The 23,657-nt window shown below is 42.5% G+C and overlaps 1 protein-coding gene across 2 annotated transcripts in view; it reads right to left on the bottom strand.

Annotated features, from left to right (window-relative positions):
• The window catches only part of RNF145 (ring finger protein 145), a 58,877-nt gene that overhangs the window by 15,897 nt on the left and 19,323 nt on the right, over nucleotides 1–23,657 (bottom strand). Inside the window, exons 3-5 of one of the 2 annotated variants that reach the window (XM_048860537.2) lie at nucleotides 16,810–16,918; nucleotides 8,139–8,230; nucleotides 2,613–2,848 (exon numbers count right to left, since the gene is read on the bottom strand). In XM_048860537.2, the coding sequence (XP_048716494.1) occupies nucleotides 2,613–2,848; nucleotides 8,139–8,230; nucleotides 16,810–16,918 (437 nt within the window). Of the gene's footprint in view, nucleotides 1–2,612; nucleotides 2,849–8,138; nucleotides 8,231–9,618; nucleotides 11,995–16,809; nucleotides 16,919–23,657 lie in introns of those variants that run through there. The other variant, XM_048860539.2, reaches the window with a different exon arrangement.

Genomic DNA, 23,657 nt, shown 5'->3' with positions numbered 1-23,657 from the left:
GCTGGCATAGGCAATTTGCCTCAGAAGCACCTTCCAAAAAAAGATTACCAGAGACATTAACATTTCTCCTAATTCCAGCCAGTTCTCTCTAGCATACATTGCACACTACTATTCTCAGCTGTAGCTGCTTATTATTCTAGCAGCATGTTGTTAATACCTTCCAAATTGTTCCATAGCCACACATGAGAAGTTATGCCCTTGATTTGCACAGGGCACTGGTAGAAACATGGCATGAGCAATGCTCCTTGAAGAGTTTATACTAGAATATTTTTTCTTAAGGCCAAAACAGTACTACATTGACTAGTAAACACAGATTTCAAAGACAAAGGGGGTCAGTGAGGCAGCCCCAAAAAAAAATCACTTACCTTTCAAATCTTTACAGTGATTTTAAAAACCAATCTAATTAGTACACTTAGAATGGCCCATAAAGTGGTAAGGAGAATAGACAAAAACAAACACTTGAGTAGCTTTTCCTTCGAGCATGCATATGGCATTAAAACAACCTCAACATATTCAAGTGTTCTTAACACAAGTGCCAGAGAAGAAAGAAGTGTTGACAGTACATTTATGATGTCACTGCACTTCAAGTGTTAGCTGTTGATCTAAGCTTTTAAAGTCAGTATGAGGTTTAACATGGGTTTATTGGTAAGCTACATACAAAACTATGTTGGATTTCAGGCTTTTTTTGCTCTTCTTTGCGATGTACAGAAATGACCATCTTCCCAAAACACCCTGCTGACTTATACTGTTGATTTTGTATTACCACCACAGAAATGTGGAGAGTCTCAAGTCTGGTCTTTTCTACTCTTGGGAGAAGGTCTCTCAGATTTGCCTTGTGAGCTTTCATACTTAAATGAAGAGCAATGAATCTTTGACAAAGACATCTTTTCAACTAAACGTGTTAGGCACTGAGGTTAAATAGGTGTTAAGAAAAAACAAAATTCCCAAGTTTCAGATAGGCCTTGTCTGCAGTAGGGAATTTTACTAAAAACAATCCCACTAGTGCTACTACATTGCGGGACGTTGCTGGTGCAGAGTAGAGCTTTTACCACTCTGTCATTTTGACCTGCCCTAAGCAGAGTTAGGCAACAAAGTAGTGAGAACACCAGTGGCTGCAGGATGTTCATCCACACTAATAGTCCCACCATTTCTACCACATTTGGTAGCAACAACAGGAAGTTTGTAGGACAAATGGTTAGCCTAGACAAAGCCGTAAAGATTTCGAGGGCAAGATCAGATCAGAATATTAAGGGAAAAAGAAAATTCCTTTTTGCAGAAACCTTTTAGGGCTTCTTTATATACAACACAGCAGTAAAAACAGAGTGCAAGCCAAATTTTATTTTTTTTTTCTCCCTTTCCAGGTCACTTTTAAAACACTGTCTGCTCAGCAAGGGGCCAAGCAAAAGTTTTTGGAACATGTTTAGAACCAGACACGTAATTCTGAAGAGTTTCCAAAGGAAGTCCATATAGGTCAGAGCGCCTTACACACATGTGTGGTAGAACCTATTTTTAAAAACAGTGAGATGACATGGATTGTTTTCATTGGAGAGACAGCCTATCTTCATATTCTGCATAGAAACTGCAGTCTCAGTCAATTCTCCATTCCCTCTTGATACATGTAACTTCATTATTCCCAGTCACTTTGCATTTTGCTGGGCCAACATATGCAACTTGGGACTTATGTCTGGCCGAACTGGAGCACTTCATAGGGACTGGTGTTCATTCCTGTCTCTCTCTGCAGCCAAAGAGTATAATAACCCATGTTATCAAGCTACAAATGGGGTTTGTAGCACAGCTGGGGTTTGTAAACGGGTGCTGGTTGAAAAATTTGACAAGAGTTACTCTGCCTGACAAAAGCCAGGAAATTCCTTGTTAAAACTGTCTGAAAGCTTCCCCATGTTTCAGTCTGTTCTGATTTGCAGTAAGCCAATTTTGAAGTCTCTCTTTCAACCGACTTGCATAACTGCCATTAATGAAAGTTACACACATCAATGGGAAAATGGATGCCTTTGCTATGAGTGAATTTCCAAACTGATGCTTATGTGTGTACAAATTTGTTAATGCATTTTAATATTCCAGAAGTGTAAGTTATTCATAGTTTATTCTTGGTTTCATGTTTCTTCTTGGATCTCTCATTTCCAGCTCAAGATAAGCTATACTTACAAACTACCACTTTTCTACACAGGGCATTATTATATACACCAGAATTACTGCAACTGTTTTTGTGGGTGCAGTTTGCTTTCCAAGAGGGGCTTATTTCAGATTTAGCAACTTTAATGTCCATCCTACCGAGGCCCTGGTTTTCATCCAATAAAACCATGGGTTAAGCAAACTGGAGATCAAGCAAGTCGCATAAGTTTAGTGATCAACCAGGATTAGAATCCAGGTCATTGCTCTAACTGCTAGTCTATGCTGTCTTGCAATGTAACTTTAAAAAAGTGGAAGAGGACATTGCTAAAACACACACAATATGGAATGACAGGAAAGCACAATTAACTCCCAAAGCTGAGCCATGGACAACGTTGTGCAATGACTGGTTTTTCAGACCACAAAATGTGAAGTAATGCCACAACTGAAGCCAATGAACCTGTTATGATCCACTTGCAGCCTACCTGGACAAGCTCTCGGTATGCAGATTTCGCAAGATTATATGGTACTAGAAGATTTGATGCCAGAAAATAGAGCACTTCCAAGCCAGTGAAAATCATGGCAAATTTGTTGATGACGACAATGGTTTCCAGAGGGACGAGGCACAGCCGCGCCAGCAGAGGGAGCATGTGAGCAGAAAAGAGCCAGATCTGTTTGGTTTTCATGACGCAGGAGCACAGGGTGCATACCACCAGCTGACCTGAAAACATGACAAAATATTTTATAGCAAGCTGTTCACCTCCTCCAGGAAAAACATCTTAATTTAGCTTTCCAGTAAAGCATCTAACAGTATCCAGTTCTACCATGACAGTTCTGCTAACTACAGCACACCTGTTATGAAACTGGATTTTCCTGTATCTTCGGAGGCTCACACACGACATCACCCTCAGAGTGCATGCTGGATACGATCTCACGGAGTGTCGTAAGAAGAAGTTTTATCAGAGAAAAGGCTGACACACCAAGTATAGCTTCTATCTGCTCGCTGAAAGGAAGGACCTTGGAACAAGCCCTACGACCACTGGGCAAATCATCTCTTCGCCCCTCCCGTTAGCTTCACCCACATATGTACATACGGCTGAAGCCCAACTGTGCTGTCATTTCTTCCTGAGATAGGAGGAAGAGAAGGAGTGGCTGGGGGGCTATCCGGAGACCACTCTCCGGCCGCTCAGTCTGTTGGCAGAGCAGAGAGCGGTGGCTGCTGGCCCGGTACCCAGCTCTGAAGGCAGGCACCACCCCCAGCAGGAGCACAGAAGTAAGAGTGGCATGGACTATTCATTGCTGTGGGTAAAATGTGCGCAGCAAGTCTCCCCCCCTCAGCTCCTCTCGCACCTCCAAATACTTTCTGTGCCCTCCAGTTTGAGAACCTCTGGTCTAGAGAATACTTAGTCCTGCCTCATTGCAAGGGACTGGCCTAGATCTATTGAGGTCCCTTCCAGTACTACATTTCTAGGATTTTATGGTTTGCACACAACTCTCAAGCAGACATGCCAAATCCGTGGGAAAAAAATGCAGAAATTGGGCTTGTTTTTGGCTTAATTGGCTTGTAGCTTGTTTGGCTTGTAGCTTTTTTTTTTTTTTGGATCGGCTCCTTGCAAGCAGGGGCAAGGGGGGGAGAGAGTCGGGGGAGCACAGCAGGCCCACCACAGTCCCAGACTGCACGCCAGGGGGAATCTAGTCACAGAGTATTGGGATTCTTAGGGATTGGCTTGTTTTGGCCTTGTTTTGAAATGGAATTAGCTTGATTTTTGGCTTATTGTGAAAATCGGGGCTTATTTACCACGTAGAAGTTGGCAACTGTGCTTTCAAGCTGCACTTTGCACTATATTCTCAAAAGTATATTTCTCAGGAACATAAATAACACATTTCCAGCAAGTAAACTTAGTATATTTGCCCTGTCTGCTGCCTCCCTTCCTTGATTATGGTTCTGAGAGAACATTTTCCTTTAAATGGATAAAGGAAACAATGAAGACCCCAAATTCCTCCCTCTATCATTTTTCTGCTCTGTCCATCCCCCATCACCCACTCTCATCTCTGTCCCCAGTACATGAAATTTGTTAGCAGATGGGAGAAAATCTTTGAGGGAGCCCTGGTTAAAATACTGGCAGCACATCACTGTGCATTAACAATTTTCTGTTACTCAACTGCTTGTAAAGTTGGATTGACTCCAGTTACTGTGACTCACAGTAACTAAGGCAACCCAGCTTTATAGACAAAAGAATACCAAAACACACACCAATCTTTTTTGGGTATAGGCATGACGTAATTATCTAAAGTGAAGTTTTACCACAGCACCAATTTGGTATCCTTGGGCTTTGTCTACACTAGCACTTTTGTCGGTAAAACTTTGGTCAGTCAGGAGTGTGAAGTAACACCCCCTTGACCAACGTAAGTTTTACCAACAGACGTGCCCATGGGGAAAGCAGTATGTCGGTGGAGGACACTCTCCCACCAACATAGCTACCACTACTCGTGGGGGGTGGTTTAATTATGCCGACAGGAGAGAGCGACGACATGGGAGACCTTGCAGGAGCGCAGCTGCAGCGGTACAACTGTGCTGCTGTAAGGTCTGTAGTGTAGACATAGCCTTATACTTCTCTTATAAAGAACGTCACTGGATCTCTCTTGATTCTGAAGAGCAGGACCACAGATCTAAGTTTCATCTGACAGAAAGTAGTGCGACCACGTTCCCTTACTAATCAACATGCCAAATGTGTAGCAAGTCAATGTTATGCTAACTCCCTGAGAATACCCAGCAGTCTCCTCTTCCACCTTTGGAATCTAAGCACTGACTGAAAATTACTTGTCGCAGGAGGGAGGCTGTATGTCACCAAATTAAATAAACCAAGTACTTTATCTCACGGCTCTGATCTGCTCTCTCAAATCAGTGTCGTGTCATTTGTCTACCCCTTCAGAGAGGATATGAAAAGATCTCTGACGGGACTTTTGATGAAAAGGTACTCCCCATTCCATGCTAGCAACAGCATGTTTGTTAAAGATAGCTAGAGAGAGAGACAGAAAGAACTTGGAAAGACAGTCAGATTATCTTGGGGAGGTGGTATTATGTGATAAAAACCATTGACAACATAAGGTGATATAATTAGTCAAAAGAAAGGAACTTGTTCTGAATGTCAAAACAGAAGAACAGACTGTGCCAACAAACTTAATAACCCTCAACAAATCCACTCGTCTATTGGCATTCTGAAAGTTGCAAACCATGGGCTGACTGATGTGTTGAAGCAGTGCTTATGTACCCTGTCTCCTGCAGAATTTAAGAGCTCTTCTTCAGGGAAGGAGAAAGTAGGGAACAAGGACGGCTGTCTCCTGTGGAGCGCCTGAGCTCTGAGAGCACAAAAACATTTTTCTGCTCCCAAGACCTCTGCACAGTTTTAGCAGCCTGAATCATCTAGCTCATGAGCTAATAGAAGACTTGTTGCAAGCAAGCTGACATGGTAAACCTTTCCTCCAAATCATTTAATAGAGAACTGTCTGTGTTTTCATAGAATCATAGAATATCAGGGTTGGAAGGGACCTCAGGAGGTCATCTAGTCCAACCCCTGCTCAAAGCAGGACCAATCCGCAATTTTTACCTCACATTCTTAAATGGCCCCCTCAAGGATTGAACTCACAATCCTGGGTTTAGCAGGCCAATGCTCAACCCACTGAGCTATCCCTCCCCCCTCCAGCTCCCCACAAAAGGCTGATGCTGACAAATTCTCCCCTTCTTCCACATTAAGCCATTATGTTTTTGTTTTTTTTAACTGTGGTTAAAATAAATATACACTATTGGGGTTACATCTTAAGAAGATTAATGTTGTGGGCAGCATAGTTTCCAAAGCCACTTAGCTTTGGAATTTTCCCAGCTAACATGCTCACAGGGTGTCATGTTTATACAAGAGACAACCCTCAAATGATACTGCTTGCAGCACTAAGGTATATACTAGCAATCTCAGTCAGCAATGGTTGGCCCGAGCCACAGGCCTGCAGGAAGAAATGGCTGTTGAAAGCCCATTTACAAACACAGCAGACATGAGGGCTATAGGAATTTCTGTACATAAGAGGGAGGGAGTTTGGGTGCGGGGGGGGGGGGGCAGGGCAGCGGGTTGGAGAATGGGAGAGGGTGCAAGGTGCTGGATCTGGGGGTGCTCACCTCTGGCTGCTCCCCACAAACGGCGACCTATCCTGGCTGCTCCTAGGTAGGGGCAGCACGCAGAGCCGCCTGCCGTACCTCCGCCTAGGAGCAGCCGGGACAGGTCACCGCTTGCGGGGAGATGCCTAAGGTTAACCCCGCCCCCCCATCCCCGGATCAGGCACCCCACCACCACTCCCCAACCCCACCCCCAAACTCCCTCCCAGAGTCCGCACACCGCACCCCCCCCTGGCCCCACACCAACTGGGCTATACACCAGAATTTCTATGAAGATCAGAACTGCTGGTTTATAGAGCTTTCCAGTCGGTGAAGTGCCAGATAAAACAGCTTTTACTGTGATGAAATCCTTCGACCTTAGCAAGAGGAATTGGAGAGGGCCTATCTTAAAAGATTTTTGACTTCCTACCATTCTATGAACATACTCTGTAAACATTCCTAAGTTCTCCCACTGAAATGTGGTAGGGTTCAGTGACCTTAATACCAAAACATGTTCTTTACTGGTCAAAGTTCATCTTGAGAAAAATTGCATGGAGTCAGTGCTAGAAAAAGGGATCTTCATATATGTAAATCACATTTGCTGTTATGAGTAACACTTCTGAGAAAGAATAGCTCACGAGCCATCAAGTCAAGCTCAGTTAACCTCTGCATTTCAGTCAAAACTAGGGAAATAATATTACTGGCACTCAGAATTTAAAATAGTTATTTGCACCCTTGTAGGTCCACCTACACAAACTTCTGCATGGTAGAAGACATCTCTTAACCTCCAGATATGTCAGCTTCCCTGACTATATATAATGGGAATAGTGCTTACCTAACCCACAGGGCTGTTGAGAACGAATGTTTTTGTTCTGCACTTTTAAAGACAGAAGAATCGATCGTGCATACATGCTTGGTAATACTTGGAATTTCTACAATGCCTTCCATGTGAGGAATTCAAACAGATTTGAATTACATTGTTAAATTAAATCAGAGCCAGGGAGTCAGAGAGCTAGTCTATCAGTGAGACAGGAAGGGAGGAGAATTAATTTTAGGAACTGAAACTGTAAGGGTGGCAACTACCAACATACTGGGTTTTATTAACTTAGTCTTGAAGGCAACACAGACCATAGCATTCTCCACTGCTCCTGCCCTTGGACACTGAACCAAGGGACCTGTTGCCCCTAGATGAGACTCTCAGATCTCCCCCGACACATTCCAGGGAGCCAGAGACAAAAGTAAAAAAAAACCCAACATGTACTGTACCAGCACTCTCAGTAAATCAACTGTTTTAAATGAATTCCTATTTCCTGGGCAAATTTTCAGCCACACTAATCTCCTGTATGGAAAAGATTTAAAATCCTTCTGTAGGTACATACAAAAAACCACTCTGCACTTTTGATAGAAGCCTCCAGTGACTGACAGCATGTTTTTGTTGCTTCAAGAGGAGTCAAATCAGGTTAGCATGCCAAAATCTGTCTTTACTACAACTTAGTAGGTTCGTTTTGTTACATGAAAAACCAAGTGAAACTAAAACTTTTACAATCTAATATTAAGGAAACCAGGCACCGTGAAAGTTTTAATTTATAAGCAAAGTTGCAACCCAAGGAAATGTGTTATTAGTTAAGTTGTAGTAAATGAACCCCCCCACCCCGAAGATAGAATTACATCATAAGGCAGCATGGATCCAATCATCTCCATGGAAAAATACATATTATTACTATTTAAAAACCTATAAATGTCTGTAATGGTAAGAGACACTCAGGCCCAAGAAATTAAAAAAAGGTGCATGCAGAAGAGATCAGGAAGAGAATTAAGAAACAAGTAGTTATTTCTGCCACGCCTTAGATGTTTAAACTGCACTTACCTATTAAGGCGGTCATGAAACGATTCATGGAGAGAGGTTCTAAATACATTGGCCCTTCATATCCCGACTCCAACTCACTCTTAACATAATCCCTAATGAACAACAACAACAAATTAATAAGTCTCTAACCAGCTTGAAAGGAATTTACTTCATATAATATGCACCTTTGCGGCACACTGTATTTAACAGACTGAAGTTACAAGAAAGTTTTAGAAAGAAACCATTTCACTTTTCAGTGATGCCAATTTAAATATTTCTTTTCTATCCATCAGTTTTTCTCCTCCCAGCTCCACATCAAGCAGTTTTGTAACTGGAGGGATGAGCAAAAATGTCCTTCCAATTCATTTGCTGGTGAAACCGCTGTCAGCTTTTTACTAAATGGTCATTTGTACCACTTTAAAAACCTGTCTCTTTAAATGGAGAAGTGTCAAATCATATTTGACTTCAAAAGAACTACTCATGCTTAAATTTAGGAACCAGCTTAAATGCCTTGCTGATCACAACCTAAATTAACAAATTACACAGACCTCTCAAAACGTGTATTTTAATGAATGGTGCTCAAGTTAAATTAGTGACTGAGTAGTTTTAACTTGGACATGCAGCCCAGCAAGCTGGGGAGGGTATCAGAAAACATTTTACAACAAGGTGAACTTCTCTACTTTAACATATTATGTATAATGCAACAATTTTTGTTTCAGTGGTCATATGACCCTTCCCTCCTATAGTATTCCAGCATTGCTGGTTTGGAATGAAATATTCCACATGTGGCTGTCTCCAAGAACTCCAACATAAGAGAATAACTTATTTTTATCATCTGCACAAGTAACTCACTTCCTTTTAGTGGTGAAATTTAATTTCCTCAATTTAGTATATGAAAATCCAAACACTCCCTATCTTGACCAACAAGAATGCATTGCCACCAACTGAAGTATGCATGGAAGGAGATAGCAGCTTAAGACACCAGAAGTACATGATTCAAGAGCAACAGACCATTTAGGAAAAGCAGAGGTCAAAGTTCTATGAAACCAGCCAGTTTTTGTTCTTTGTGTAATAGCTAGAAGGCACTCCTCTCTCCAACCCCACCCCTCATCGCTCCCCATCTCATCTAATTTCTTTTTTTTGTTTTTAAACCTAAGTACCAGGTGAAGTTCATACTTAACATTAACACTTGAATGTCTATCATAGTGCTTCATAAAAACAAGTCATGGACAGCTGAAATAACGTGATGTACATAATTTACGTATCTGTGTCACTCTTGATATTTATTTATTTGCATAGCTCCCTCAGTAGAATATGTATAGTTAAAGGGAAGGGGGACAAATTCACATACCCATATGTACCCACACACATTTTCGATTATTTAAGAACAGGATAGCGTGCACAAGTCCAATGTAAGTATTCTTCCACTAAAGATGGGGATAGGGAACATTGCAGTGCAAATGAGAAGAGAAAATATATTGATGCTCTGCCTGCTTCACACCTTTACGGAGATGGGGTAAATGGGCTGCTTGCCCTGGAACCATTTCTTTGGCTCCATTCCTGCCAGGGAAGGAGGGGGCTGAGGCAATCTTGTCAGGTCCACATTGCATCTTGCCGGGCAGGTCCAGTCTCTCCAACCCTTCTGGTTGGCTAAGGTGACATCACCTGGACCAGGCTGTGACGGAGACAGCATCCTGCCTGCAGAGCTGGCTGAGTTCCAAAGCAGTAAGGAGGAAACAGGGTAGGCAAACCCTTCATTTTGCCTCTGGCTTTTCATGGCCTGCCTTGCTCCCCGAAGCTTGCAGGGGTGCCAGCCACTGCAAATACCTAGAAGAGGAGCAGAGCTGAGAGGACAGTCTTCTTAAAAATCTGAAACAGCCCTGGGATACAATTGGAAACTAAATACATAATTAAACCAAACTGCTAGCCTAAACATTTGAAATAAAGTTTGTTATTTCCTTCGGAGAAGCTCTGCAGAGAGGAGGACTGGCTGAGCCACTAGCTGCTGGGGAGGCAGAAAAAAACCTGGAGGAAACTTCAGGATGCGGGGCATTCCCTGCTGCCAGTGACTGACAAGTCTGGTTCTGTCCCCAAGCAGGCGGAAGTACTCATGGTAATGGATCTGTGGACCTCTGCAGAAAGAATACGAACATTTAGCACCTCCAAATAAAAAGGACATATTGGGACAATATAGCAGTCACTCCAGTTAAAGCAAAAGCAACCTATTAACAGATATCCCCATATCAAATGAAAGAGGAAAGTCCTTCCCTTCACTTGAACATAGAAAGTGCATGTGACTCGCTGCTAGTTATCCAACAAATTCACACTGCTTTAATGCAACTATGCCCTGGGATTCAACCTTGTGCCAGTTAAACATGGAGAAATACTCCAGCTCTATCCTGACTTGATAAACAGTTATGCTTTCACCCTGCAATTCACCTTCTCATTTGCAAAAGGTCTCTGGAATTCAGAAGTTAATCTCAAGTAGTAAAAACAAACACTTCAAAAATCTGTTCTACGTGTGACAGCCCTGCTTGCTCAATGCAGATTTTCAGGCATCACAGTACGTGCCAAGTATGCTAAAATGGGGCTCTTTAGATAGTAATCTGCATTAAAATACATGAGGATGGAGGAGAAATCTAGAGGATTGTTCTAGAAAGAACATTTGTCCTTCTCTTCCCAACACCAGTTATACACAATTCCTCTTCTCTGCTCAATGCTGGTGATAAGCAATACTTTTCTTCTTTGAACGGCGGTGCTGTGGGGTGATATATCACCTGTGCCGGTCACCTCTTCAGTCCTCAAAATGTCTCTGGAGAGGAGACTGATTCCTCCAGAGTGTATCTTGGGCCCTTGCCTAGCTTTTATCATGGATATTAGTATTGAGGGCAGTGCCAGGTCTCTGGTCCCCTGATCCACTCCCGTTCTGACTGAAGACGTAGGAGCTCTGTCCTTGAAGGAGAGATGTTTTCCTTCCAGCACGTCCCTTCAGTTTTGGAGCTATATTTGAGCTCTGTCTAGCTGCATAAGTCTGTGTTCCTTTACCTCTGGGAGCAGGTGCTGGCTTTGTTGGCTGGGGCTGTCAGCACTGAAGATTTCATCAACACAGAGGTGGTCAGTGCCTAAGATGTCAGTGCCAGTTCTACCAGAGTCCTCTTTGCCTTCTTTCTGCTGCCCGATCCAGATGTATGATTTGCCCTCAAAGGAATGCTGTCCCATGCTGGTTTAGCTGGCCTTGCTCTGGTAGTGATGATCACCTCTGGGTTTGAAGTGACCCACGTGGACTGCTCTAGCTGATGTAGTTTGAGCTGAACATCCCTGGATTTGCAAACCCTGAAGAAAAGGACTTGCACACAGAGCACATGTAGCTCTCCCCTAGGTAGAATATGCATTAGCAATTATCCCCTATAAGGATCAGTCCATGGCAGTACGGGCAGGGTTTGGAATCCACCATGAGGCATGGTGGTTGGTGCAAAGCGCCTCGCACCAATGTTCAACAGTGTCACGGATTGGGGATGGGATTATTGGGAACATCCCTCGATTGGGAGCGTGTAGATAAAAAGTCTCAACAAACCTGGTTAAGAAAACAACAACAATGTAAATGTCTTTAAAGGGAGTAGCTGGTCAGACACTCACTGGGTTCATTCTCATGGCTGTGGGTGGTACGAGAGAACTGAGAAAGGGTGGCAACCCCTACACCCTTTATGTACTCAGATGGGAGAACAAAGAGGCACAGGGCACATGCATGGCCATGACAGACACTGCTATTCAGGAGACTCTGATCTCAAGTGCATGTGTACCTATAGTAGATCCACACTGACACACACTCAAAGGAGATCTCATGCATTCATTTTTCTACAGGCTTAACTGCAGCAACATTTGAAGGAAAATAATTTATATTGTGACAGCGCAACAGATCTGTAAAGTACTACATTATAAAATTGTACCACAATTTTTAAAAAAAGTATTTGTAGTTGAGTAGAATCCTAATTTCTTATCCAAAATTAGTGAAACATCACAGCAGTGATTTTCTTATTACATTACATTAGCAGCACAAGCATAATGATCTTCTGATACAGATATTCAGAAGAGGCCACGAACAGCTGCAGTGCCATACAAAGATGCTGACAGGACTGAGTGTGCGCACTCAATTTTGGTCAATTAAAGCTTTATTAAGCTGCAGCTTTTACGTCTCAGAATCGTTCATTCTACTGGAATAGTGTAAAAACAATTATTTTCTTATTAAATAAAATGTCTCATATGATTTGTGTTAGCTTTATATTTATGTCCTAATTTTCTAAGATCAGATTTCCAGATTTACTGCTGTTGGGAATGCAGCTCTAAAGCCAATCCAGGTTGGAAAGTTAAAAAAAGAAAGCCACTCACAATCAACTAGGAATAACTAAGGCTGCAAGTTTGTCACAGAGGTCACGGATTTCGTGACTTTCTGGGACCTCCATGACTTCGGCAGCGGCCAGTGCGGCTCACCCAGGGGTCAGCTCCCGGGTCAGCCGCTGCTTGGGCAGTCTCAGGCCACCGCACACACCCTCCTCCCTCTACAGCAGCAGCAGGAATTTGGGTTTGGGGCCTGAGAGGGGGTGAGGGCTCTGTGTGGCGCTTACCTCAGGGTGGAGGTTCCCCGGGAGCGGCAACATCCCTCAGATCTTAGGCAGAGGCATGGCCAGGCAGATCTGCATATTGCCTCCGCCTGCAGGCACTGCCCCCGCAGTTTGTAGCCAATGGGAACTGCAGAGCCAGCACTCAGGGCAGAGGCCACGCTTCCACCTAGAAGCTGAGGAAGGGGGATGTCACTGCTTATGGGGAGGTGCGGATCCAGGTACAGAGTCTGCCAGCCCCTCCCCAGCACCTGTGGTGCCCCCGGGTCACCCCCCCAGCCCAAGATTTAGTCAGGGGCATATAGTACAAGTCATGGGCAGGTCAGGGGCCATGAATTTTTGTTTACTGCCCATGACCTATCCGTGACTTTTACTAAAAATACCCATGACTAAAACAGCCTTAGGAATAACCTATATTTCTAAACAAAGGGACAATTCAGATAGTGCTTATATTTGACTCATACTTTTACATTCTCACACATGGAAGAAAGGGTCTTCCGTTTTTAACAAAGGTGCTTTGTAGTCAACTGTTGTAACACACAGCGGTTATCTGGCCCAATTGTGTCATGCCACTGTCATTTACTTTGGTTAATCAGTCTCCTCAATTAATGTCAAACAAGCCCACCAAAAAACAACTCGATGTTTCATGTCTTGTGTCATATGAAAAACAAATTAAATATAAAAATAGTTCCTGCTTGTTATTCCCCCCCCCACTGGAACCCCATAATTCTCAATGCTGCCAATTGTGGGATAGAACCACAGCACAACAGGAAAACAAGGCATATGCAATGATTCAGGGTTCTTTTCTTTAACATAAGCACAATTTCCAGCACTACTCATTACTATTTCCAGTGAAAGATTGTATAATAGCATGGTTTGTGCAAGAGGTTGATGTAACTGTGTATAAAATAGAGGAGCATCTACTTTTCATGAGGGGGCATGTGAATCTGCCTTTCAGGTTAGCTTGGATAGGAACATAAGAACGGCCATACTGGGTCCCACCTAAGGTCCATCTAGCTCAGTATCCTGTCTTCTAACAGTGGCCAAAGCAAGGTGCTTCAGAGGGAAAGAACAAAAAGAGGCAATCACTGAGTGACATTCTGAGTGGAAACCTGAAACCAGAGCCAGGAATAAAACCCAGATGTCATGACTCTTAGTCCTGTGTCTTAACCACAAGTTATTCCAGAAGTGGAACAGCAGCACTGGAAACAGAAGTTCTCCAGTGATTCAAAAATTCCAAAAGGCTGCACATAACATCAGCTGGCATTCCTGACTAAGTAAATCCTGCTGTTTCACATTTTAAAGTTGTCTGTCAACCATGGTGTGTTTGTAGTTCCCCAGCGCTACTTCCTCACCCATCTTAAACAGCATGCCAGCTAATGAACTGCAGTAGATTCAACACCAAGTTATTCAAACGATTTAAAACTAAATAGCAATACCGCGTTAGACTATTTGAAAGAATAGTCTGAATACCTGCTTCTTGTAATTTTAGTACATTAAGTCTACTAGACAATATAAAAAGCAAGCTGGATGCTCAATAAAGTGACAATATGTACAGTACAGAGCATATCTGTACATTAGTCACACTTAATACTGTACTTTTAATGTGAAAGACCCTGGTCGAACCTGAAAACTTTTTGAGGGGTGCTAAGAGTGGTGGTCCTCCCATTATTACTGTCATAAGCTGCTGTGGGGAGCCTACCACCAGTCAAGGATGACTGGACCAAGCTCCCGCCAAAACCAGTCCGTACTGCTCCAGGGGAATGGGTAAATTTGCTCGAGAATGTCAGTAAGCCACACTTTAGCCCTGTCAGCAAGCTCAGTGCCCCAACATGGCTCTTCATCTGGCTAGACTTTGCTCTACTACTAGACTGTTGATTTGATCCAATTGTATTTTTAAAATGGAGCCTGTTTTATGTGCAGTGCTAGTGAAAGTGAAAAATTAGGGTTGCAGGTTTGTCACAGTGGAGAAAAAGTCACAGATAGCATGATTTTCCCATTTGTCCAAGCTTTGTGTGCATACCCATGTGCGTGATTTTCCTGCTGTGATAGCTCCAAGGGGCTGGGCCGGCAATGCCCAGACAGAGAGGCGAACTGGGGTGCACGGCGTTGCAGCTTGGCTTGGCCTGGTCACCCCTCCATCATGACAGGGGAGCAGCTAGGTCAAATTTCAGTGAGAGGCATTGCGATAGGGCGAGCAGGGTACAGCGCTGCTCAGATTTGGCCCACCTGCCCTAACGGAGGTGCAGCCAGGCCAAACCTGAGTAGCGCAGCAACTCTGTGCACCAGGTCACAACGCCCAGAGCGGGAAGCCAGGCCCAACCCCATAGGACCGAGCTACTCCATGATTTTATATAAAAATGCCATGGCAAATCTGCAGTCCTAACTACATTTAAATGAAAATCTTGCGTATTAACTCGTTATTAGGAATTGTCTAATAAATCTGTGGAGCCGAGTACCAATACAGTAATGGTTCAAACAATACAGCAATACACTTTCATAAATCCTATGTCTCACAATATTCATAAGTTGATACAGTAAAATTCAAAAATTACAGTGAAAAAATAATCAGAATTAAAATCCAACAGGGGGCCATGCAAAGACTGTATATAAATTGAAGTTTATGCATTCTTTCCCCTTTTTTCAGGTTAAAAGACCAAAGCTCAAGGCTGCAGAAGTCAAGGCACTCACTCTGAATCTTCTATCTGCATGCCCTCTGGAACAAAAGCCCACCCGCATTTGATGAACACCCGAGAGAGCACGCACACTTAGGATGTCATATTAGTATCCTTATTCTGATTTAAACCCAAGATCTTAAAACAAAGTTAGGCTTCTTTCTCTAGTAAGAAAATACAGTCTTTAAAATACTAGGACAAACATCTGTAAACTACAGCTAGAAAAGCTCAGGATTCCCAGGGGAATAATTAGGAAGCCATCCTCCTTCCTATCCAGAAAATATGAGGCCACAATGCTCTCCCCCACATTCAGAACACCATTAAAGGAAACCCTAACAGCCACGACATCAACACATCGTAACTGCCCCAAAACCTCTATTTAAACTTTCCTTGATAATGAACAGATTTAACCAAAAGGGAAGTTTCAAAGCATTTGCTGGAACAACAATTTTACCATGTAAATAACAAACCTACCATTTTATACAAATCAGTTTAAGATGATGTTTTCAAATATTTTCCACCACTGGGCGTCAAAAGGATCAGGTCCAATGCCACACTTCAGATATTTCTTTGGGAAGCCTCCTAACAAAATGATAGTTTTTCAGGCTCCAATCCAAGCCTTTAATCGAAGTGAGGGTTTTTATTTTGGATTAAATATATTCAGCAACACCGAAAGAACAAATGAAAGATTTACTTCGGTTGATTGTATCGTCGCAGACCTTTCCACTGCGTCTCACTTTACATTTTAGACCCACTCGTATTTGGTGTGCTTATTTATTACTGTAAGATTTCTAATCAGAACTACTGATTTATGAAAGTAAAATAATGGACAATATAATTTATGATAAAGAAATTCATATTCCAGTATTAAAGTTTCCAACACTATTATTCTACACTTATCCCTCTCTATGGCTCTTTATTCCACATTTTCTCCTTTGTCTAGGCACCAGCAAGTTGAAAGGAACAATCTGTCTCGTGAAACTCAAAGAGATACAGGCACTCTCTCTTCTTGGTCCAACAGAAATTATGTGCATCACAAAAGCAATGTATTTTCATACTGGATGGGAGAGGGACCCCCCCTGTGATGGCTAGGGAAGACTGATGGGGGATTTTAAAATAAAGGCTTTATGGGCCCAACACTGGCCCACATGTCCACGATCCAACACTGAAGTCAATGGAAAAGATCAGGCCCCACACGTTTTCCAACAGAAATGGAGCAGAATTGGTGTTAATCCTGTAACTTCTTTTCAACACATGGAAAGACAGGATATATTCCAGACAGCTAAATGAAAGAAAAAACAGACCTTCCCCTCTGTGTATGGCTACTACTGGCAAAATATTAATTACATAGTTTTTCAGATTTGAAAACCAAGTCGTGTGAAAAATTTCACACATTCTTACCTGGAGATCTGGTGCCCAGCATACAGCAGCAGTGCAGTCAGAAAGTACAGGTAGAGCTGAACCAGGTGCTGTCTAGGTAAGGTTAGGAGCACAACACTTAAGATGTAACCTGGAGCAGAAATCAGAAGTTGAAATGAAACCTCTGATGTCTTTTTAAAACTCTTAGACATCACTCTCTTACTGCAGGATTTTTAAAAAACAAACATGCACCTGGATACAAGAGAGGAAAAACACACAGGTAGCATACATGCATATACAGCTCCATTCACTTCAGTCAAGTTGCATCTACTTATATCAGTGGTGAAACCCACCCATGATATTTTGGCAAAAGTCAAAGTGATTGCAAGATTTGAAACAAGACAAGAAAAAGATGTGTGTGTCCAGGCTTCCCTCTTCCCTTGGGCACATGTTTAAGTGTAGATAAATTTCAGCACTAGCATAAGCAAAATGTCTTCATTGTAGGGAATAAATATCAGTGAATATATCCACCACATTCACAAAATGATCAAGTTACAACAATGTAAAGACTAATGCATTACATAGATATATTTAAGACCTTCATTTGTATGTTAAGCAAAATTAAACTTGTAAATTACTTCAGTTCTCTCACCATTCATTTTCAAATCTGAAATCCCTGCTTAATACCACAATTTGAGACTGAAATTTAGGTTCTTCTCTACACTGCTCCAATTCAGGCAAATTCCCAGGTGATGCTTTTTCAAGCAAGGGCACACTCCAATGGCGACAATTACATCTTTCCTCGCCTCCACCTGGGATTTGCACCGCAGCTACTTCAATGGCTGTCTAGCATTTGCGGAAATTGAGGAAAATTACCAATGAATACACAGCTTTACTGTTCAAGAACACAGCCTGGTTAGTGAGTAGCTCAAAGCAAGAAACAAGATGCTGGTCCTTCTTTTCACACATCTTTCTATCCGGATGCCTAAATAAAGTAGACATTGCAAAGCCTGCTTCTTCAGGGATTCAGTGATAAGTATCTAATGTTTGGCACTCCCTAGTATTTCCCCAAAGATACCATAGGGACAGAGAGCAGGAATCCTATGCACACCACATGTTGTCTTGTTTGTCCTTTGTTTTGAGCTCTCTGCCACAGAGATCCTAATTTCAGAGGTTAATAACTTAAGTGACTGGCACTAAAATCCATTCAGCAAATCTGTCAAGAGCAAAGGATTTCCTAGCAGCTAAGAACAAAACATCTTCAGAAGGGCTCATCACACAGATCATAGATATGTAGTAAATGCCACTTGTTTTAAAATATCATGCATCTACTTAGCAAATTCCCTACTTGGTCACAACCTTTTTAACTAGACTTGATTATGCTGTTTTGAGTATATTGTAAGATAGTTATGAGCATGAAACAGCACAGAGATTCTTGAATAAATATTCTAAGAATATATATATATGAGTAGTTCAATAACAATTAGCTACTATAAGACAACCTACTAATCTGGTATGTCTCAATATTTAATAGGGTGCAATCCCAAACTAAGACAAATGTTGATGTAGAAACACTCCAATTCTCCTCAATTACCAGCAACTTAGTATTTCCCAACTCCATAAAGCTCTTGTAAAAGTGCACTCACTGAAAAAAAACAGCTGGCAATGAGCCCATAGAAAAAACTTCAGACCCATAAAATAGCCAAGCAATCAACAGTCCATTCAGGCATGTAAAAACTTCCTTATTCCATGTAAGGGTAGGTAGATAAAACTTATTTGCTCACCAATTTTTAAAAAAATACATCTATAAATGTACACTTGTAACAGCAGAGCCGTTTATTATAATTTTCCAAAATTTCCTGAAATCTTGCATTAAAAACACAAAGCTGTGATAAATTAAGGTGTCCATTGGAGGGTCACTATTTTTCAAAGTTCAAGGCACAGTTTACGCTCCCTGCTGCAAACAGGAACAGGACTATAATGCCACTGAATTTCCACAAAGCCCCTGAATGTTTTTCTTTTCTTTTGAGCTTTAAATTCAATTAAATACAGCTATTTTGTGGAGCCTGAGACCTGGCACTGAAACAGTTTGCTTACAGCAATTAGGTGTTTTAGATGAGCTAAAAGAAAAGGAGTACTTGTGGCACCTTAGAGACTAGCCAATTTATTTGAGCATAAGCTTTCGTGAGCTACAGCTCACTCCATCGGTCTCTAAGGTGCCACAAGTACTCCTTTTCTTTTTGCGAATACAGACTAACACGGCTGCTACTCTGAAACCTTAGATGAGCTACATACTTCTAATTAATAAGGCAAACGAAACGTTCATGTCTTCTATTTCTTGGCTAAATAGAAAATCACATTTTATCAGGTTTATCTTCTTCTCTATTCTCCACCTCCTCGTCTCTCATCAAACACATGAACAGCAACCACAAGGACTGCTGGGCAACATCATTCCTTAAGGCTGAACCTGTATTTAACTGTCCTATGTCACCCCAAGAAGAACTAGCTGGAAGAAGGGTCCTAATATTTGGCATGCCTGGCTTAAATCCCACAGACCAAGCAACAAGTTTTGGCTCTCTTTGGGATACAAGAACTAAGCAGATGTGCACTTCTGTAGCCAATGTTAAGGTCAAAGAGGGGCACACCAGGTTACGAAAATTCAATTAACAGCCTCCAAAGACAGATGTGAAGGTGACTTCAGCTGGAAATTTGTTTATATTGTTTCAAAGGTGTTTAACCCTGTCACATTAGCAGGTGCCTGCTAAAACTGCCACTTGTTACATGTTTTTGTTACTTACTCAGTATCAAACAATCCAATCCAAACAATGTTTAATGTAATTGTAGCAAACCAGAAATCAACAACAAGCCTTCCTCCTTCTCAAATGCTCTGAGGACTTGAGGTGACAAAAAGGTGGCAACGCTCTCTAGTCTCATTCTCTTAATTCCTCCAATTTGCAATTAGGGGTTAGCACTTTCAGTGGTGCTGCCCAGTACTGTACCACTCTAAGAGTAGTATCTCCTTCTCCAAATCTCACTTTAAACCCTCCCTTTTCACTTTAGCCCATGATTCACCCTAAATCTCACAAGCTTTTCCCTTTACCTTGGTGTGCAGTCTTCCTTTGCTGTAACTACTTCAAGACTGTCTGCTCTGTCCTTTCATATTTCAGCTCTTAAGAGCAAAGAGATGGAAACAGATGACAGAGCAGGAAAGTCACTGCAGCAGAGTGTTTTAGTGTTCTACCGCTGAACAGGGCTATAGTATATTTGTAAAAGGCAAGAAAGTTCAGCACTAAGGCAGTTACTGCATCCATAATGCATCCCTGTTGTGCTGGAATATTGTAGAACATACTGTGCTCATTCTTCCCTTTGTGATCACAACTCCAAATGAATAATGGGAGAAGAGACTCTCAGGGCTGGCCTTCACTACAGGGAGATATTGCATCAGGGATTGATTTAGTGGGTCTTGTGAAGACCCGTTAAATCAATGGCAGAGCGCTCTCTGGTCGACCTCAGTACTCCAGCTCCCAGAGAAGAGTAAGAGAAGTTGACCGGAGAGCGTCTCCCGTCGATGCAACTCAGTGAAGACACCCGGGTAAGTCTACCTGAGCTACATCGACTCCAGCTACGTTATTCATGTAGCTGAAGTAGTGGAACTTTGGTTGACTTACCCTGGTAGTGAAGACAAGCCCACAGACACCTCAAGGAGGAGAATGAAATTCAAGTGCAAATCAAAGGAAAGAACAGATCGTAACAGAGTTAATAAATTGGTTAGTCTCTAAGGTGCCACAAGTACTCCTTTTCTTTTTGCGAATACAGACTAACACGGCTGTTCCTCTGAAACCTAACAGAGTTTGGAAACCCTTGGTTTAAAGGCCATAAATAGTGATGGTCCTCAATGCACTGCAGTTGGTAAGCAAACCAGCAGAGCCAAGATTGCCGCAGCAGCTTTAGTGATGAACGTTGCAGCTCATGGATTCAGGCCAGAATTTCAGTGTTAATTTCTATGCAGTTTTTGCATTTGCTATAATTATTTGTTTAAAGGGGAAACATATCAAGTAGTTTCTTTTTCATTTCATTATTTACAATTCCATTCTGAAGCTTGAAAAATAGACATTTTAAAAAGAAAAGGAGTACTTGTGGCACCTTAGAGACTAACCAATTTATTTGAGCATGAGCTTTCGTGAGCCACAGCTCACTTCATCAGATGTGTACCGTGGAAACTGCAGCAGACTTTATATACACACAGAGAATATGAAACAATACCTCCTCCCACCCCACTGTCCTGCTGGTAATAGCTTATCTAAAGTGATCAACAGGTGGGCCATTTCCAGCACAAATCCAGGTTTTCTCACCCTCCACCCCCCCACACAAATTCACTCTCCTGCTGGTGCTAGCCCATCCAAAGTGACAACTCTTTACATAATCAAGTCGGGCTATTTCCTGCATAGATCCAGGTTTTCTCACTTCCCCCCCACACCCTGACAGCAGGATTGTCTGGCTATGTAGACTCCCTCCTCAGGCCCTACGCTACCAGCACTCCCAGCTACCTTCGAGACACCACTGACTTCCTGAGGAAACTTCAATCCATCGGTGATCTTCCTGATAACACCATCCTGGCTACTATGGATGTAGAAGCCCTCTACACCAACATTCCACACAAAGATGGACTACAGGCCGTCAGGAACACTATCCCCGATAATGTCACGGCTAACCTGGTGGCTGAACTTTGTGACTTTGTCCTTACCCATAACTATTTCACATTTGGGGACAATGTATACCTTCAGATCAGCGGCACTGCTATGGGTACCCGCATGGCCCCACAGTATGCCAACATTTTTATGGCTGATTTAGAACAACGCTTCCTCAGCTCTCGTCCCCTAAAGCCCCTACTCTACTTGCGCTATATTGATGACATCTTCATCATCTGGACCCATGGAAAAGAAGCCCTTGAGGAATTCCACCATGATTTCAACAATTTCCATCCCACCACCAACCTCAGCCTGGTCCAGTCCACACAAGAGATCCACTTCCTGGACACTACAGTGCTAATAAACAATGGCCACATAAACACCACCCTATACCGGAAACCTACTGACCGCTATTCCTACCTGCATGCCTCCAGCTTTCACCCTGACCACACCACACGATCCATCGTCTACAGCCAAGCTCTGCGATACAACCGCATTTGCTCCAACCCCTCAGACAGAGACAAACACCTACAAGATCTCTGTCAAGCTTTCTTACAACTACAATACCCACCTGCAGAAGTAAAGAAACAGATTGATAGAGCCAGAAGAGTTCCCAGAAGTTACCTACTACAGGACAGGCCTAACAAAGAAAATAACAGAACGCCACTAGCGGTCACCTTCAGCCCCCAACTAAAACCCCTCCAACGCATTATTAAGGATCTACAACCTATCCTAAAGGATGACCCAACACTCTCACAAGTCTTGGGAGACAGGCCAGTCCTTGCCTACAGACAGCCCCGCAACTTGAAGCAAATACTCACCAACAACCACATACCACACAACAGAACCACTAACCCAGGAACTTATCCTTGCAACAAAGCCCGTTGCCAATTGTGCCCACATATCTATTCAGGGGACACCATCACAGGGCCTAATAACATCAGCCACACTATCAGAGGCTTGTTCACCTGCACATCCACCAATGTGATATATGCCATCATGTGCCAGCAATGCCCCTCTGCCACGTACATTGGTCAAACTGGACAGTCTCTACGTAAAAGAATAAATGGACACAAATCAGATGTCAAGAATTATAACATTCATAAACCAGTCGGAGAACACTTCAATCTCTCTGGTCACGCAATCACAGACATGAAGGTCGCTATCTTAAAACAAAAAAACTTCAAATCCAGACTCCAGCGAGAAACTGCTGAATTGGAATTCATTTGCAAATTGGATACTATTAATTTAGGCTTAAATAGAGACTGGGAGTGGCTAAGTCATTATGCAAGGTAGCCTGTTTCCTCTTGTTTTTTCCTACCCCCCCCCAGATGTTCTGGTTTAACTTGGATTTAAACTTGGAGAGTGGTCAGTTTAGATGAGCTATTACTAGCAGGAGAGTGAGTTTGTGTGTGTATGGGGGTGGGGGGGAAGTGAGAAAACCTTGATCTATGCAGGAAATAGCCCTACTTGATTATGTAAAGAGTTGTCACTTTGGATGGGCTAGCACCAGCAGGAGAGTGAATTTGTGTGGGGGGGTGGAGGGTGAGAAAACCTGGATTTGTGCTGGAAATGGCCCACCTGTTGATCACTTTAGATAAGCTATTACCAGCAGGACAGTGGGGTGGGAGGAGGTATTGTTTCATATTCTCTGTGTGTATATAAAGTCTGCTGCAGTTTCCACGGTACACATCTGATGAAGTGAGCTGTGGCTCACGAAAGCTCATGCTCAAATAAATTGGTTAGTCTCTAAGGTGCCACAAGTACTCCTTTTCTTTTTGCGAATACAGACTAACACGGCTGTTCCTCTGAAACCAGACATTTTAAAACACGTCACGCAGCAATATTCACATTTTTGCAGTAGAGGCCTTGTTCCCAGAAGCGGACCAACATCATTACCATTTGGGATGCCTCTGACAAACAAAAATGGAAAACAATTCATTAACAGGTTGGCTTGTTACAAGGAAGAGGAAGTGCAAATGTAGACAAATCAGAAGGGCTATATTTCATTCCCCTTTTTTCCTGAATACAAGTGTTAATTTCGAAGGAAATTCTACTTCAAATTAGAGTTAAAGGAGGTCATTTTGGGGGTTAAAGTACTGGACCTTGCCATCTTAATAATAGTGTTACTTTCAGTGACAGTGGATAAGTTTGCAAAGACCAGAGTTGCTATGATGAGTGTTACCTTCTCTAAAGGAAGGA

The sequence above is a fragment of the Caretta caretta genome, chromosome 8 (assembly GCF_965140235.1).
Source record: "Caretta caretta isolate rCarCar2 chromosome 8, rCarCar1.hap1, whole genome shotgun sequence".
NCBI classification, from domain to species: domain Eukaryota; kingdom Metazoa; phylum Chordata; order Testudines; family Cheloniidae; genus Caretta; species Caretta caretta.
The sequence above is the reverse complement of the archived record's forward strand: the minus strand, read 5'-3'. Positions and strand labels throughout refer to the sequence as shown.